The 14618-nt window shown below is 38.4% G+C and overlaps 1 protein-coding gene across 3 annotated transcripts in view; it reads right to left on the reverse strand.

Moving 5' to 3' along the window:
* LOC109179003 (receptor-like protein 12) overlaps window positions 1-14618 on the reverse strand; it is a 66323-nt gene that overhangs the window by 43600 nt on the left and 8105 nt on the right. The window contains exons 9-13 of one of the 3 annotated variants that reach the window (XM_019328564.1): window positions 11679-11819; window positions 11449-11521; window positions 10637-10788; window positions 10381-10530; window positions 6750-9072 (exon numbers count right to left, since the gene is read on the reverse strand). The exons of 1 other annotated variant lie outside the window; for it this stretch is intronic. In XM_019328564.1, coding sequence (XP_019184109.1) covers window positions 6875-9072; window positions 10381-10530; window positions 10637-10788; window positions 11449-11521; window positions 11679-11819 — 2714 coding nt within the window. In that variant the 3' untranslated portion in view covers window positions 6750-6874. Of the gene's footprint in view, window positions 1-6749; window positions 9073-10380; window positions 10531-10636; window positions 10789-11448; window positions 11522-11678; window positions 11820-14618 lie in introns of those variants that run through there. One more of the 3 variants, XM_019328565.1, reaches the window with a different exon arrangement.

Genomic DNA, 14618 nt, shown 5'->3' on the forward strand with positions numbered 1-14618 from the left:
TAAATATTATGTGTTCTTATATATTAAGTGTTGTGCTTTGGTTTAAATTTTGTTTATTTATTGCAACATATGATGTTTATTTAAAGCATGCAGTAAGACTTTAAATACAGCAGACTTCTGCATAGAAGTTTAAAAGTATGTAGTTGTTGTTGTCCAACAGCAAACCTATATAAACAGCAAAGCAAGACCAACAACAAAGAATTGCTAACACTGCACCAAAGATTTCTACAAGTACCAGAAGATGGTATAAAAAAGAGTGAATTCCATTTTTGGTCCTAATGTTATTGGGGTCATTCCAATTTTAGTCCACCATAATTATTTTTGTCACATTACGCCCACTGTCATGTTATCATTATCATTCCACTTTTAGTCCTCCGTTATATTGACTGTTTCTTGACTGTCTAATCTAGGGGTATTTTTGTCATTTGATGTTATGTTCTTCTTCTTCTGTTGACTATAACTGTACAACCAGGGAGCTCCTAAATACCAATGGTGGAAGTGCCTTCGCCATCCAGAATTAGACCCCGTTTAATGCTTGGTAGCTCAAATTACTGTTGATCCCCATCTGAATTGCCCAAAAGTAGGTAGCGGCGTTGAGAACCGTAGGAGGCAGCTTGTTCGGCAGCTCGAACCCCGAATCCATCTTCTTCCTCATCTTTACCAGCCTGTTGGAGATGGCGGTTCCCACCAGCTTCTCTCTGGGCTTACCAAATTATCAAACAAAAGTTGAAATAATAGGGTTCAATACCAGAATGGTGTTTGGTAAATTAGTTGTTAGCTTGTTTGGTATAATTTTCTTTCTCAAAAAACTAATTGAAAAAGTTGTTTTGAACAACTTTTTTATTTTTAGCATTTTAGAGTTACAAAAAGCTAATTGCAAAATAATTTTTTTATTTTTATCATTTTATATTGATTTTTTAACCAAATCAAAAAGTTAATAGTGATCAAATAAGTTAAAGTTGACCTATAGACTAGCTATTTTACCAAACAGGGCCATAGAAATACAAGAACATGAGATAAGAATTTACAAAGCAATCAAGCAATCTTACTTCATGTATTCTTCAAAGTCATGATCTAGTAATTCTAAAGACTTCAAGCGCTTCAAGCTGATCCAGTTTCATTTAAGAGTCTTTTAGTTGGAGGAAGAATCAACGTAACTTTGGATTAATAGTCATTGTACATATCTCTACATGTGATTGTAGAAAGAGGGAGAGTAGCAAACTCGTGGAGTGTTGTAAGCACTTAACAAATTTTGAGCTAATTTTTCTATCAAAGCACGAGTTTAGAATCACTTGTAATTATTTGTGTGGTCTACAAGATTACTAGTGAATTTTCTCATAGTAGAAAAAGAAAAGAGTAAAGTATAAAGTTAAACCATTTTCAAACCACAATAAATTACTTGTCTCTATTAGTACAGTTAATATTATAGAGTTAATAGTGTATGTGGTGTAGACTTATTCACCACAGTCTTAGCCTATTGTATAGGAACTTCCTAGTTGTTATATATCGTGTAAACTCTATTTGTTGGTTATTGAATTTACAACTGAATTCCCTAAACTCATCTGGTATCAGTTGGCCGCTTTTTTTTTTTTTTTTCTCTCTCTCTCTCTCTCCTTCTCACCGTCGACAATGTCGACCTTCGGCTCCGAGAGAACCCTCATGGCAACCACCACACCAACGCCGACTACCCCTACCTCCCTCAATGCCGCCCACCATTTCGTCTCACTGAAACTAACCTCCCGCAACTACCTCTTCTAGAGAACCCAAATAGTGCCATTCCTCCGAGGCCAAGGGTTGATCGGCTACATTGATGGCGCTACGCCATGTCCGCAGCCGATTCTTCAGGCCTCCACCGATGATGCCTCCGATGAAGCTGCGTCATCCACCGTCAATCCGGCGTATGGTGCATGGGTCCAACAGGACCAATCTATTTTATCACTCCTCATCTCCTCCTTATCGAAGGAGGTGATGTACTTAGCCGTAGGACAGACAACATCCCGGGGAGTGTGGCTTACCGTCTAGACTGCTCTCGGATCATCAACACGCGTGCGGTGCCTCAATTTGTTGGGGTAGTTCCAATCCCTGCGTCAAGGCGACATGACGCCATCCGAGTATCTTGGCCAAGCTCAGCTGCTAGTGGAAAACCTAGCGCTCGCCGGCCGTCCGATGTCACTGGAGGAGCAGAACCTCTATGTTTTTAAAGGATTACGCCCGGAGTTCCGAGCAATGGCCGCCACTCTCGCCATCTCAAGTAATGCGGTCTCTATTCCCAGTTATCCGATTACCTGCAGGCCCAACAATTTATCCACTCCAATGAGTATCCCACGGGGGTGGCGGTGTTACCGACTGGATCGCCGACGGTAATGTACACCGGAAGGGGCCATGGGCATTCTGGAAATGGAGGCGGTGGCCGTCACCATCGCGACGGACAGGGACGTGGTGGACAGTGAGGCCGCGGTGGCCAAGGCCGCAGTCGTGGAGCACCGCACTGTCAAATCTGTCGCTCGCAAGGTCACACCGTCGTTTACTGTTACCGGCGCTACTCCGATCAGTCATCGGTTCAGGCGAACGTTGCTGTTGCTAGAGATGCCGCGACGGAAACAGCAGCTTGGTACCCGGACACCCGGGCTTCGTCACACGCTCTGTCGGACGCCGAGATGCTCGGCCAGTTCGAGGAGTACACTGGCTTGGACGTCTTCCGTGTGGGTAATGGCACCGGTCTAGGTATTTCCCGTGTTGGTCATGCTATCATTCGGTTTGTGTCTAAATTGTTATGAGTGTCCAATATTTTACATGTTCCAGATTTGTCGGTATCATTATTATCTGTTAATAAATTTGCGAGTAAAGACATTTTTAGTCCTAGACTTATACTGGCTTGGACAATTTTAGTCCTTTATAAAAAATTTGCCATTTTATGGATAGAGTTATTGTGGCGAGGACATTTTTGGTCCTCCGTCTATATTTCTGTTAGATAACCATCTGAGAGAGGGGTAATTACGTCAATTTAGGCTATCTCCTTCTATCTATTAAATCTATGTGTGTTTTGTTTTCTTCTCGGTCATAATTCGAAGGAGTCGGAGAGTCCAAGTTGCAGTTGTACGAGAAATTGCCGGAGAATTGAAGCCGCCAAACAGGTTATTAATCAAAAAATTATATTATAAATTTGAAAATTCCCTATTTAATCTCTCTAGTTCTCTGATTTCTCGATCTCGTCTCCATTTTCCCATTTTTCCGACTATGAGAGAAATACTCTAGCTCTGGTTTCTTTCATTTCTCTCATCATCTCTCTAGTTCTCTAATTTCTCTCTGGTTTTCCGATTACTCCAGCTGGATGACCAGAGACTGGTGGTTACAATTAGTGACAAATAACGCAATTGGGCGAAGTGGGCTACTGACGGTCGTCCTACTGCTGCGAACCATCGACCATCGACCATGGACCAAGCTGTGACCACCGTCCATCACTCCATCAAAGGTAATCTTATTCGACCATCGACCAAGCTGTGACCACCGTCCATCACTCCATCAAAGGTAATCTTATTGCCAGCATCCATCGTCATTGATGCTCCCTGCGCATGCTTCAAATTGGGTTTCAATTGAATCTGTCTTCTCTGCGAATTAGGTCTTCCAATGGTTGGATTTGCTTCGCATTTGGTCTTCCACTTGTAGGATTGGAGTTTAATTTCGGTTATTTGTTTTTGCCACCCCTTAATTTCGGGTTCAATTTATGCTTTAACATGGGTTTCTTTGTCTTTGTATGTGCGATCAAATTGCAATATTTTTTTGTTTTTTTTTTTGTTTTAATTACTTCACGGTGTCATTGTGTTTAGGGACATGATCTATTCAGCTTGTAGTATGTATTTACGGATTTGTTGTTTCTGCCAATTTTGTAGATGAAAGAAGCAGACTTTCAGTTGATTAGGCCATGATTCCTTAAATATCCATATTTATTACTTCATTTGCAGTATATTATAAAGACTTGATAATTATTAATGGACACTTCATGTATTAAGAAGATGCAATTAAAATATTTTTCATTCATCTGTTAAAGATCCATTCTAACTTTCCATGCATGAATTGACTCTTTTTCTTTTCTGAAATTTGTTCCAATTTCAACTATTGGATTTGGATGAACATTTGCAGTTAGGGAGGAAGGCTCTATTCTTTAAGTTGTGCTGAGTCTGTTAAGGTTGATATGATTTTGAATGGTTTGGTGTAAGCTGGGCAGAGCATTTCGTAGTGCAAAACTACAAATAAATGAGGGTCAGAGTAAAGGCATGGTTAGGGGACCAAAATCGTCCATCTCAGAATAAAGAGATAGCCTAAATTGACGTAATTGCCCCTCTCTCATACGGTTATCTAACAGAAATATAGACGGAGGACCAAAAATGTCATCGCCACAATAACTCTTGTCCATAAAATGGCAAATTTTTTTTATAAAGGACTAAAATTGTCCAAGCCGCTATAAGTCTAGGACCAAAAATGTCTTTTACACTAAATTTGCTAACGATAATAATTGTTTCTTTGAGTTTCACCCAAATTACTTTGTTGTGAAGGATTTCCTCACCAAAACAACTCTTCTTAAGGGACCTAGCTCCGGGGGGTTGTACACCTTGTCAGTTCCACGGTCTCATTTCGCTTTCATAACAGCCCGGGCGTGTTCTGAAGTTTGGCATCGCTGGTTAGGACATCCACACAGTTGGGTTCTCCAACGTGTCATGCGTAACTGTCCGGTTGCACCAAATAATTCGAGTGTCTCGGCTATATGTCCATCTTGCCAGCTTGGAAAATCCTCCAGATTTCCTTTAGATAGGGTAGCTCGTTCTAGTAATAACGTATTAGATCATTTGTATACGGATATTTAGGGTCCGCGCCCGTTGTTTCTGCCGAGGTTTTTCGTTACTTTGTGCTTTTCGTATATGATCATACCCGTTATTGTTGGTATTATCCTCTACGTCTCAAAACTGACATCCATAAGGTTTTTGAGATTTTCTGGACTATGGTAAAACGGTTGTTTTCACGTTTTATCAAGTCCATTCAATCTGATTTAGGTGGCGAATATCGCCATTTGCATGCTGTCTTTAATTCTCTTGGAATTGTGCATAGGCAATCCTATGCCTATACACATGACAAAACGGTCGGGTAGAGCGACGCCATCGACACATTATTGAGACTGGGGTAGCTCTATTAGCCAAAGAGTTGACTCTGCATTAATTGACACACTTTTGAGCTGACTTGCGTCTACATTCAAAATCAAGGATCTCGAGTTACCAAACTTCTTTCTTGGCATTGAAACCATAGCTGCAGGTGATGGCATAATTCTGTTTCAGCGTCGTTACATGAATGATTTGTTAAACCGAGCAGGTATGATCGACTGCAAACCACTTGCCACTCCCGCCTCGGTAACACAAGCAGTGACCCACACCACCGAGCCATATGACAACCCAACTCAATACAGGCATTTGGCTGGTGCGTTATAGTATCTCACTATCACCAAGCCAGACCTATCTTATGCAGTAAATCGCCTCTGTCAGTTCATGCACACTCCGACTGAAGAACACTGGGGCCTTCTCAAACGGGTTCTACGGTATGTCAAGGGCACATTAGATCTTGGCTTACGTCTATCTCCGTCGTCGTTATTAGCGATTCATGCATTCTCCGCTTCGAATTGGGCTGGGTGCCCCGTTGACCGGAAGTCAACCAATGGATATGCAGTTTTCTTAGGCACTAATTTGGTTTCTTGGGTCTCCAGAAAGCAGCGGACAGTGGCTCGCTCTTCGACTACAAAGATTTCACCGACGTTTCCGCCGAGGTCACTTGGGTCGTTTCACTCCTACGAGAATTGGGCCTACACTCAGGTACACCGGCCATGCTATGGTGTGACAATCTGGGTGCTACCTATCTCTATGCCAATCCAGTGTTTCACGCCAGAACTAAGCATGTTGAAGTTGATTACCATTTTGCACGCGACAAGGTGTCCTCCGGTGATTTTCAGGTTAATTTTGTCTCGACGAAGGATCAGCTGGCTGACATCTTCACCAAACCACTGCCTGCTACGCGGTTTGGTGCCCTGAGAACCAAGCTCAACGTTGTTGCTATCGAACCTTGTGCTTGATGGGGGAGTGGGTATTAGTACTGTTAATATTATAGAGTTAGTGTATGTGGTGTAGACTTATTCATCACAGCCTTAGCGTATTGTATAGGAACCTCCTAGTTGTTGTATATCGTGTAAACTCTATCTGTTGGTTATTGAATTCCCAATTGAATTCCCTAAACTCATCGTCTCTTGTTCACTCCCTTGATGCACTTTAGTTCTTGCTTTTAACTATTTTTTTTTTATTCTTACAATAATGTGCTATTAAACCTTTTCCATTCTGCATTAAACTTTAATAAAGTTTTCTTAACTATATTGTTATGATATCAACATAACCTTTCCAAGTATTGTTAAGAGATTAACTTTTATAGTCAAACATTCAAGTTTGGTTTACTTATATAGTCAAAGAATTTCTAAAAGAGTTAATTTCCAAAATGGTCCTCCGAGTATGGTATTTTCTCAAATTGGTCCCTTGATTTTTAATTTTTTTAAAGTGATCCTCCAATTTTTAAATTTTAAGTCAAAATAGTCCTCCGTTAGTTTTGGCGTTAAGTTGGTGCTGAATGTCAAAACTGATGCAAATTTAAGGCGTGTAACACTGACGGTAAGTCCACAATTTCTTATTGTCTTGTTTCAGATCTCATATAATAATAAGAAAAAAGATTAACAAAAGCTCATATTAAAGTAAATCGTACAGTGATAATGTTTACATAAATACTTAGCATTCTTAATTTGAAATTAAGAAAAAACTATCCAATGCAAAGTGATAACAGGATATATTGCTTAAAACCCAATGATACCAAACAAGGTTCTCCTCCAATATGGATTTATGCACAATACAGCAATCACAGTTAGCAACATAACTATGTAAGATACCACAAAGCTGATGTAGAATGATTCCAAGTCCATGAAATTGCTTTCTTCTTTGCCATTGTCCTTGTCGGGTAACAACACTTGTGGGGCCGGGGGCGGTTCATTATTGTGGGTGCAAAGGTTGCTAAGTGGAGGTCCACAAAGGAGAGCATTTCCTTCATAACTGCTGTTATCAAATGTTGCAAATTGAGCTTTACTCTCTGGAATGGGACCACTCAAATTGTTGTGTGCTACAATGAAGATCTCTAAAAAATTGAGTTTAACAAGTTGAGCCGGGATTCTCCCATTTAACATGTTGTAGGATAGATCCAAACTCTCGACCTTCACAAGACCTGATAAGGTTGTCGGGATGGGTCCAGTGAGATTGTTGTGCGAAAAGTTCAAAGCACGGATTTCACTTAAGTTCCCAAGATTTAGAGGAATGTTGCCACTTAGTTGATTGCAAGATAAATCAACTGCTGACATGTATTGCAACACGATTCCCTTATAAGAATGTGATAGCAGCTTGGAAGTAAATTCTGCTGTGACATGACCATCGGTTAAGGGATAAAAATCATCATAAATCACAGCCAATGGAAGGTGAAATGTGGTTGCCAATTTGGTTGTTTTCAAGTACGACAATATTGCCCAAGTCATAGGACTGCTTGCTACTTCAATAGTAGAAGCTTTATTAAAATCGAAAAAAAGCATAGCCAATGTCATCTTATCCAAACAACCAGGAATTGAACCGCTAAGATTGTTGTAAGAGAGATCTAGCATACTCAGTTCACTCAATTGGCATAATTGACTTGGGATAATCCCTTCAAAATAATTCCCTTGAAGGAGGAGAATGTTTAGTTCTCTAAGCTTGCTAATCCATTTTGGAATTCTCCCTCTAAATTTGTTGTTTCTGAGGTCTAGTGTCACTAGGGAAGGCATATTAAAAAACGCACGAGTGAGTTGACCTCCAAACAAATTTTTTCTTAGATGAAGATGTTTCAACCCTTCAGGGTTGAAGCAAGATGGAATCGAGCCTGATAACCGATTCTCTGACATATCCAATAGCTTAATGCCATCTAACTTGCAAAGCTCTATAGGAATTGGGCCTTCAAGTAGATTATTAGACAGGGAAAGAACAATGAGGTTTACCATATTGCCTAAACACTTGGGAAGTTCCCCATACAAATGGTTGTTACTGAGGTCTAGTGCTTGTAGAGTGACAAAAATGGTAGAAAGATTATCAGGTATCGTGCCCACAAAGTTGTTGTTGTCGAGTTGCAAGACCGACAAGTGATATGTATTTAAAGCTCCTGGAAATATGATTTGCCCTTGGAAACTGTTGTTTGACAGTTTCAAATACTGTAAAGACAAACAAGAAGTAGCTAATTCCTTTGGTAATTCCCCCGTCAAGTTGTTGTTAGACAAATCCAAATATGCTAAGGAATTAAGGCCACAAAAACTGGATGGTAAGCTGCCAACAAGATTGTTCCAAGACATGTTTAGTACAACAATGTTTGGAAAGACAATATTTATATCTTTTGGGATTTGTCCACTTATGTTGTTCATAGAGATATCCACTGTCCCAATGTGGATATTAGGTTTCTGAGGAAATTTGAGGTCTCCATTAAAAACATTGCCACCCATATAAAACCCTTCTAGTTTTGTGTTGTTCTCCAACAACCAAACCGGAAAATCACCTCCAACATTATTATGTGACAGATCAAGGATTCTTAACTCATTTTGATGAAGCAGAAAGCTTGGTAATCTAGGATGATATTGTCCTACACAGTTGGATAGACTAAAAAATTCTAGTTTGTAGGATGGGAAAATGTTTTTTACACTGGTTTCCGAAATCACTTCATTGTTGGCAGCAAGAATGAATTTGAGATTAGAGTGATTGCTAAAGGACTCAAAAGAAAAGGGGACTTGGAAGTGGTTATTTGAAATAGTTAAAGATTCAAGTGAGGTTAGTTTATATAAGGGGGAGATGGCTATGTTCCCATAGAATTGATTAGTGGATAGGTCAATCAATCGAATAGAAGTCAAGTTTCCTAAACAAGAGGGAAGCATTCCATTCAACTCATTTTTACTCAGCCTTAACTCTTGAAGGTTTTTAAGCTCACACCAACCTGCAAAAAGTGTTAATATAATATTTTTATTTTAATATATATTATAGTCAAATATATATCTTATAACTTTGAGTCATACTTAGTGTGTGTTTGGTTCATGGGTTTACACAATATGAATGAGAATCAAAATCATAGTTAGTGTTTAGTTGACAACTTTTTAAACACAACTATGTGATTTGATTACCCGGCCCTTCAATTAAAATTTAAAAACTTCATACTTTAATTAAAAAAGGTATCATTCTATTTTATTGGTAATATGATTTTTAAGTTTGGATTATTAGTGCTTTTATATTTTTGTTTTGATTCTTTTTGTTCATATTGGTGTTTTGGATGTTATTATATTAGGATCAATTGACCAAGACTATGTGTTCTAATGGTATCCGGGTTAGACTTCCATTTGGAAGGTTATAAGTTCGAGCCTTAGTGGAGGTGTTTATTGGTTCTTTGTGTTGTAATAATAGAGCCAACAACATTAAAAAATATTAGGATCAATTGCCTTAATTTTTTGTTTTTGTATTTTTAAAACCTTTATTTCCATTATAGGGTCATAGATATATAACCAAACATCAATATTGTTAATTATTCCAATTCCACCCTACCACCAAATTCGCAAATTATGCCGTGGAAACGTGTTCACCATGCTTTGTGAACACGTTCCAAAACGGCGTCGTTTTTACGGAAAAAAAATTAGTTAATGTGCTGTTAACGGCGTTTTGCATTCTATGTTCAGATTATGAATTTACATTTATTGAATTATGAATTTTCTGTTATGAGATTATGAATTTACAGTTATGTAATTATGAATTTTCTGTCAATTCATAATCTCATAACAGAAAATTCATAATTTCTTAACTGCACATTCATAAATCCATGCCTGCACATTCATAATTTATGAGTGTTGAAGAAGCTTGCGCGAAGAGGAAGTGAAACCGCGAAATGTGAAAATGAAGAAGAAAAGTCACGATGTTAATTAAAAAAAAAAAAAGATTGGTGGAAGATAACGGTGCCACTTACGAGCACCGTTACCGTTTGGGACCGTACGTGTTCACCATGGATAGTGAACACAGTTCCATAGTATAACGATTGCACCAAATTAAACATGCAAAATGTTTTCACCAAAACTCATACCATTATCAAGTATTTGATTCCCATTCCAATTTCGATTCCCATATAGGAACCAAACACATCCTTACTAAGTTAACTAAAAGGCATGTTGTATACATACCTTGATTAGGTAAGTCTCCAATAAGAAAAGGAAAAAAAATTTACTCGGGTAAGTGGAAAAGCTTGAGAATGTTGTTTACATACCTTGATTAGGTAAGTCTCCACTGAGTCCACATTCAGAAAGTGAAATAACTTTGAGAGACAACAACCCTCCAATGTTGTTAAGGATATTTTTGTCAACATGATTGGTACCATCCAAGATAAGATTTTCTAATTTGCTCAGATTTTTCCAGTCTACAAATAATTAATATAAACCATAAGTTATTTGAGACTTGATGACACCATAAATAATTAAAACACATAAAGGAATTGAAAATTAAAAAGTAACAAGTAAACTTGCCATGAGTGTCTAGAAAGCTGTTATACTGAAAATAAAGGGTCTTGAGTGACGAGAAAACTGTTAAAGATGGTAGCAAATTGCTGAAGTTGGAGATTGATGCATCTAGCTGATCTAGATGCAACACTTGAAGATGGCTTACATTTGCAATGCCTGATAATAAATTATTATTTCAAATTAGACATCACAATTGATCAATTCTCACTACAACAAAACATTAAAATAACTATATATTTAGTAATGGATTAAATAATTATGGCTTAAATACTTATGAATTTCAACGTTTTACTTACAAAAATTCGTTGCTAAATTAACTACTTATGGATTATTCCAATAATTTACTTACAAATTTTTCATTAACAAATTTATTTTTTCTTAAGAAAATGTTATTTACCCTTACATATGTCGCTCACGAACTAGCTATTCCCTGATGTGACAAGTTTTAATAGGTTTAATTTATTTAATTTTCTTGTTTTTCTTTTTAATTTTAAATTTCAACCAATTAAAACTTGTCACATCAAGAAATGACAAATTTGTGATCCAGTGATAATGTAGGGGTATCTAGTCCTTTTTCTTATATATACATAATTATAATTTTAAAGTAAATTCTACTAAAGTTATATTATATTATTCATATATATGATAATCAATTTTTAATGTAATAAATATTATCAATTGCAGTTGATAACGATGTTTAATTTGAGTAAACTCCTAGCACTGGAGTTATACTATAAATGAATGCATGCATTCACCATGAAATTCATAGACATAACTAAAATATTTATTAATTAAGATTTATATAATTATACCTTTATTTAGTGGTCACAAAGTTGTCAACTCCCGTATAACTTAGATCCAATTCTTGCAAATTCGTCAAACCATGTAGCTCTTAAAGTAATAAGAAAAGAAGAAAATAAAAGTGGAGTATTTAAAAAAAAAAAAAAAAAAGTGGAGTGAAAGATAAACAATATATTACTATACGACAAGTATTGCAAATAATAGGGAAATGTGATGATAGTAAAGAGGGTAGAAATTGTAAACTAACCATTCACTTGTATTGATCCTTTTATAGCTTCATTAACAGAGAGATCTAAGAACCTGAGCGATGGAAGCTGTTTAAGACTTGAGAATATACTAGTATTAAAGTGATTTTGTCGTAAATGAAGAATTTTCAAATTTGGTAGGCCTGTCAAAATATATCAAAACCGAAATATTAGATCATATATATATAATGTTTATTTTAAGGTAAAAATTGTGTAACATCGTCTCACCGTGAGCGGGTCGGGTCAAGATGAAAAATGTAATACTTATACGTACAAATATATATAATACTAATTAGGAATAAAATGCTTATTATTATGTGGGAGCATGTAATACTTTTACATTTTTATTTAAAAGTATTACATTTTTTCTCACAAGTATTATATTTTTCGTTATAAGTAACAAACACTCGACAACATTATTTATTACGAAAAATGTAATACTTTTGATGGATCAAAATATAAAAATATTACATTTTCCCATATAATTAACAAACATTTTATTCTTGATTAGTATTACATTTAAACATATAAGTATGACATTTGCGCATATAAGTATGACATTTGCATGTTGATCTCATCCCGACCTGACTTATCTTACAGATAAGGATTCGTAAGACGGTCTCACAAGTGTAACCCTTATTTAAAGGACTTAAGAGTTAATTTCATTTTTGGTCCTACTGTTATAGGATGAATTTCAATTTTAGTCCACCATTATTTGTCTTGCCACATTGCAACCACTCTTATTATAAGTGTTCCACTTTTGGTCCACCGTTAAAAATTCTGTCTCCCAGCCATGTAATCTAGGGGTATTTTCGTCATTCTATTTTTAAGCTTCTCCTCCACGCTTTCTTCCCATCTGAGACCATGTTTGACTAAGAAAATTAGACTATTAAACCTAAAAGTGTTGAGCACAGAGAATGCATGCAAATAGATCAAACTGGCTTATGATTTTGCCGGCAAGTATTGATGGCTGAGATAGTGACGGCGCCGCCGTGATGACCGGCGGCCTGCAGCTGTCCGACGACCGGCCAGCCGCAGGACTTTGGAATTTCTCCAGATTGTACAAAAAATGTCGGCTTTCCATAGAATGATCAGAATCTCCAAACTGGAGAGAAGAATTTACAGAAAATACAAACTTGGGGGAAATGCTAATGAGGCTCCGATTGGGACTGGAATTTCAGATCAGATCAGGAACTTCATATACAATTGCGACTGGAACAAATCTGATAGTAACGCAAGGTGTGGATCGAGAGACGATTGCGACGAATGTTGGTGGGAGGCGATTGCTGGCGACACTGTTGCCTTCATACGCGGAGGTTTTGCGAAATCAAAGTTGCAAAGGACAGAGACTTGCGACTGGAAATCAAGGTACTAATTCTGGTAATCCTGATTCGATTTCACAGAAGAAACACGAAGGCAAACCTGTTGTAGCGATTAATGACTGGAAACCGCCGCCGCCGCCCCAGCTATTCCCACTGCCAAAGGCTCCATCGTCGTATCCCCCATCAAAGAAAAGGGAAAAAGACTAGAATGTGTAGAAATGGTTGAGAATTAGCCAAAATGTGTGCTGACTCTTTTTTTGACAGAAATATGCAAAACTCTATTGCGAGTTGCGTTTTTGAAGGTATTTAATCCGTATTTTTTTTCGTTAAATACGTAAAACGCAACTGGTAGTTGTGTTTTACGTATTGAATACGAAAAATGCATCTCCCAGTTGCGTTTTCACAATACGTATGGAATACGTTAAAACGCAATTGGGAGATGCGTTTTACGTATTATACTTTTAAATACGTAAAACGAGGATTGGGTGTTGAACGAAGGAATGGAGCAAGAAATCGGATTGAAGTAAGTGGAGAACGAAAAGGGTAAGAGTTTCACGGTGGTGTCTTGATCGTCGTGTAAAACCATCGGCGTCGACGGGCCAATGTTGAACGCCGCCGTGGCGGCGGCGTTGTTGCCGATTACTGGGTCGGCGGGGAAGAAGATAGTGGGCGTGTTGTTGTTTTTCTATTCGCCGGGTTTTTGATCAGCCGTGGCGGCGGGAGCTGACGTAATGGCGGCGGCGGCGGTAGGGTTGGGCGGCGTCTTGAGGCGCTTGTTTTTCCGGCTGCCGCCGACGGGGACGTTACGCAAGGTGCCCCCTTCCGTCCAGTGGCGCTTGCAGCCTTTACAGAAATGTCGAGGCTGGGACTTGTTATAGTTGTTGTAGTAACATAACTTGGTATTCGCCGAAGCACACCTCGGACACTTCAAAGGCTGCACCGCCTTTTGCGGCGGCTGTACGGCCGCCGGGAGATCCAACCTCGTACTCCCGCCTGTTGGGAGATTATCCCACTCAATAATCCCAGGTTGATGATCCCCGCCGGAAACCTGCTTAGTACTCAACCCCATACCAAGCTATTTCAATTCTGATCTTCAATTCGATCAATTCTCGCCGGCCTTCAAATTCGCCGGAAACGGCCAGTACAAAAAAATGACAAAAACGCAACTTCGTTTTGCGTTTTACGTATAATACGTAAATCGCAAACACAAGTTGCGTTTTGGGGGATACAGTATGCGCTGTAAAACGCAAGAGCGTATTGCGTTTTACGTATCGTATTCGTAAAACGCAACTGACTCTTGCGTTTTACAGAAATACATGAAAAATACTAAATACTCCAAAAACGCAACTCCGAAAGGAGTTTTGCATATTGTTGTCAACAAAAAAAATACGACACATTTTGAGAATTTCGCCTTGTTGACCGCACATTCTAGTCTTTTCCCCCAAAGAAAAATCCCAACTCCTCGCCGTCGTCATCCTAACGCGCCTTGTTTTGCGGGAAAGTCTCCGAGGCGCCGTTCTGATTCGAGTTGTTCTCACCAGCAGTGGAGCCACGTCGTCCGTAGGGGAGAACACCGTTGAAATCTGGACGAAGCCGGAGGCGGAGGACGGTAGTGATTGC

The sequence above is a fragment of the Ipomoea nil genome, unplaced genomic scaffold (genome assembly GCF_001879475.1).
Source record: "Ipomoea nil cultivar Tokyo-kokei standard unplaced genomic scaffold, Asagao_1.1 scaffold0875, whole genome shotgun sequence".
Lineage (NCBI taxonomy): Eukaryota > Viridiplantae > Streptophyta > Magnoliopsida > Solanales > Convolvulaceae > Ipomoea > Ipomoea nil.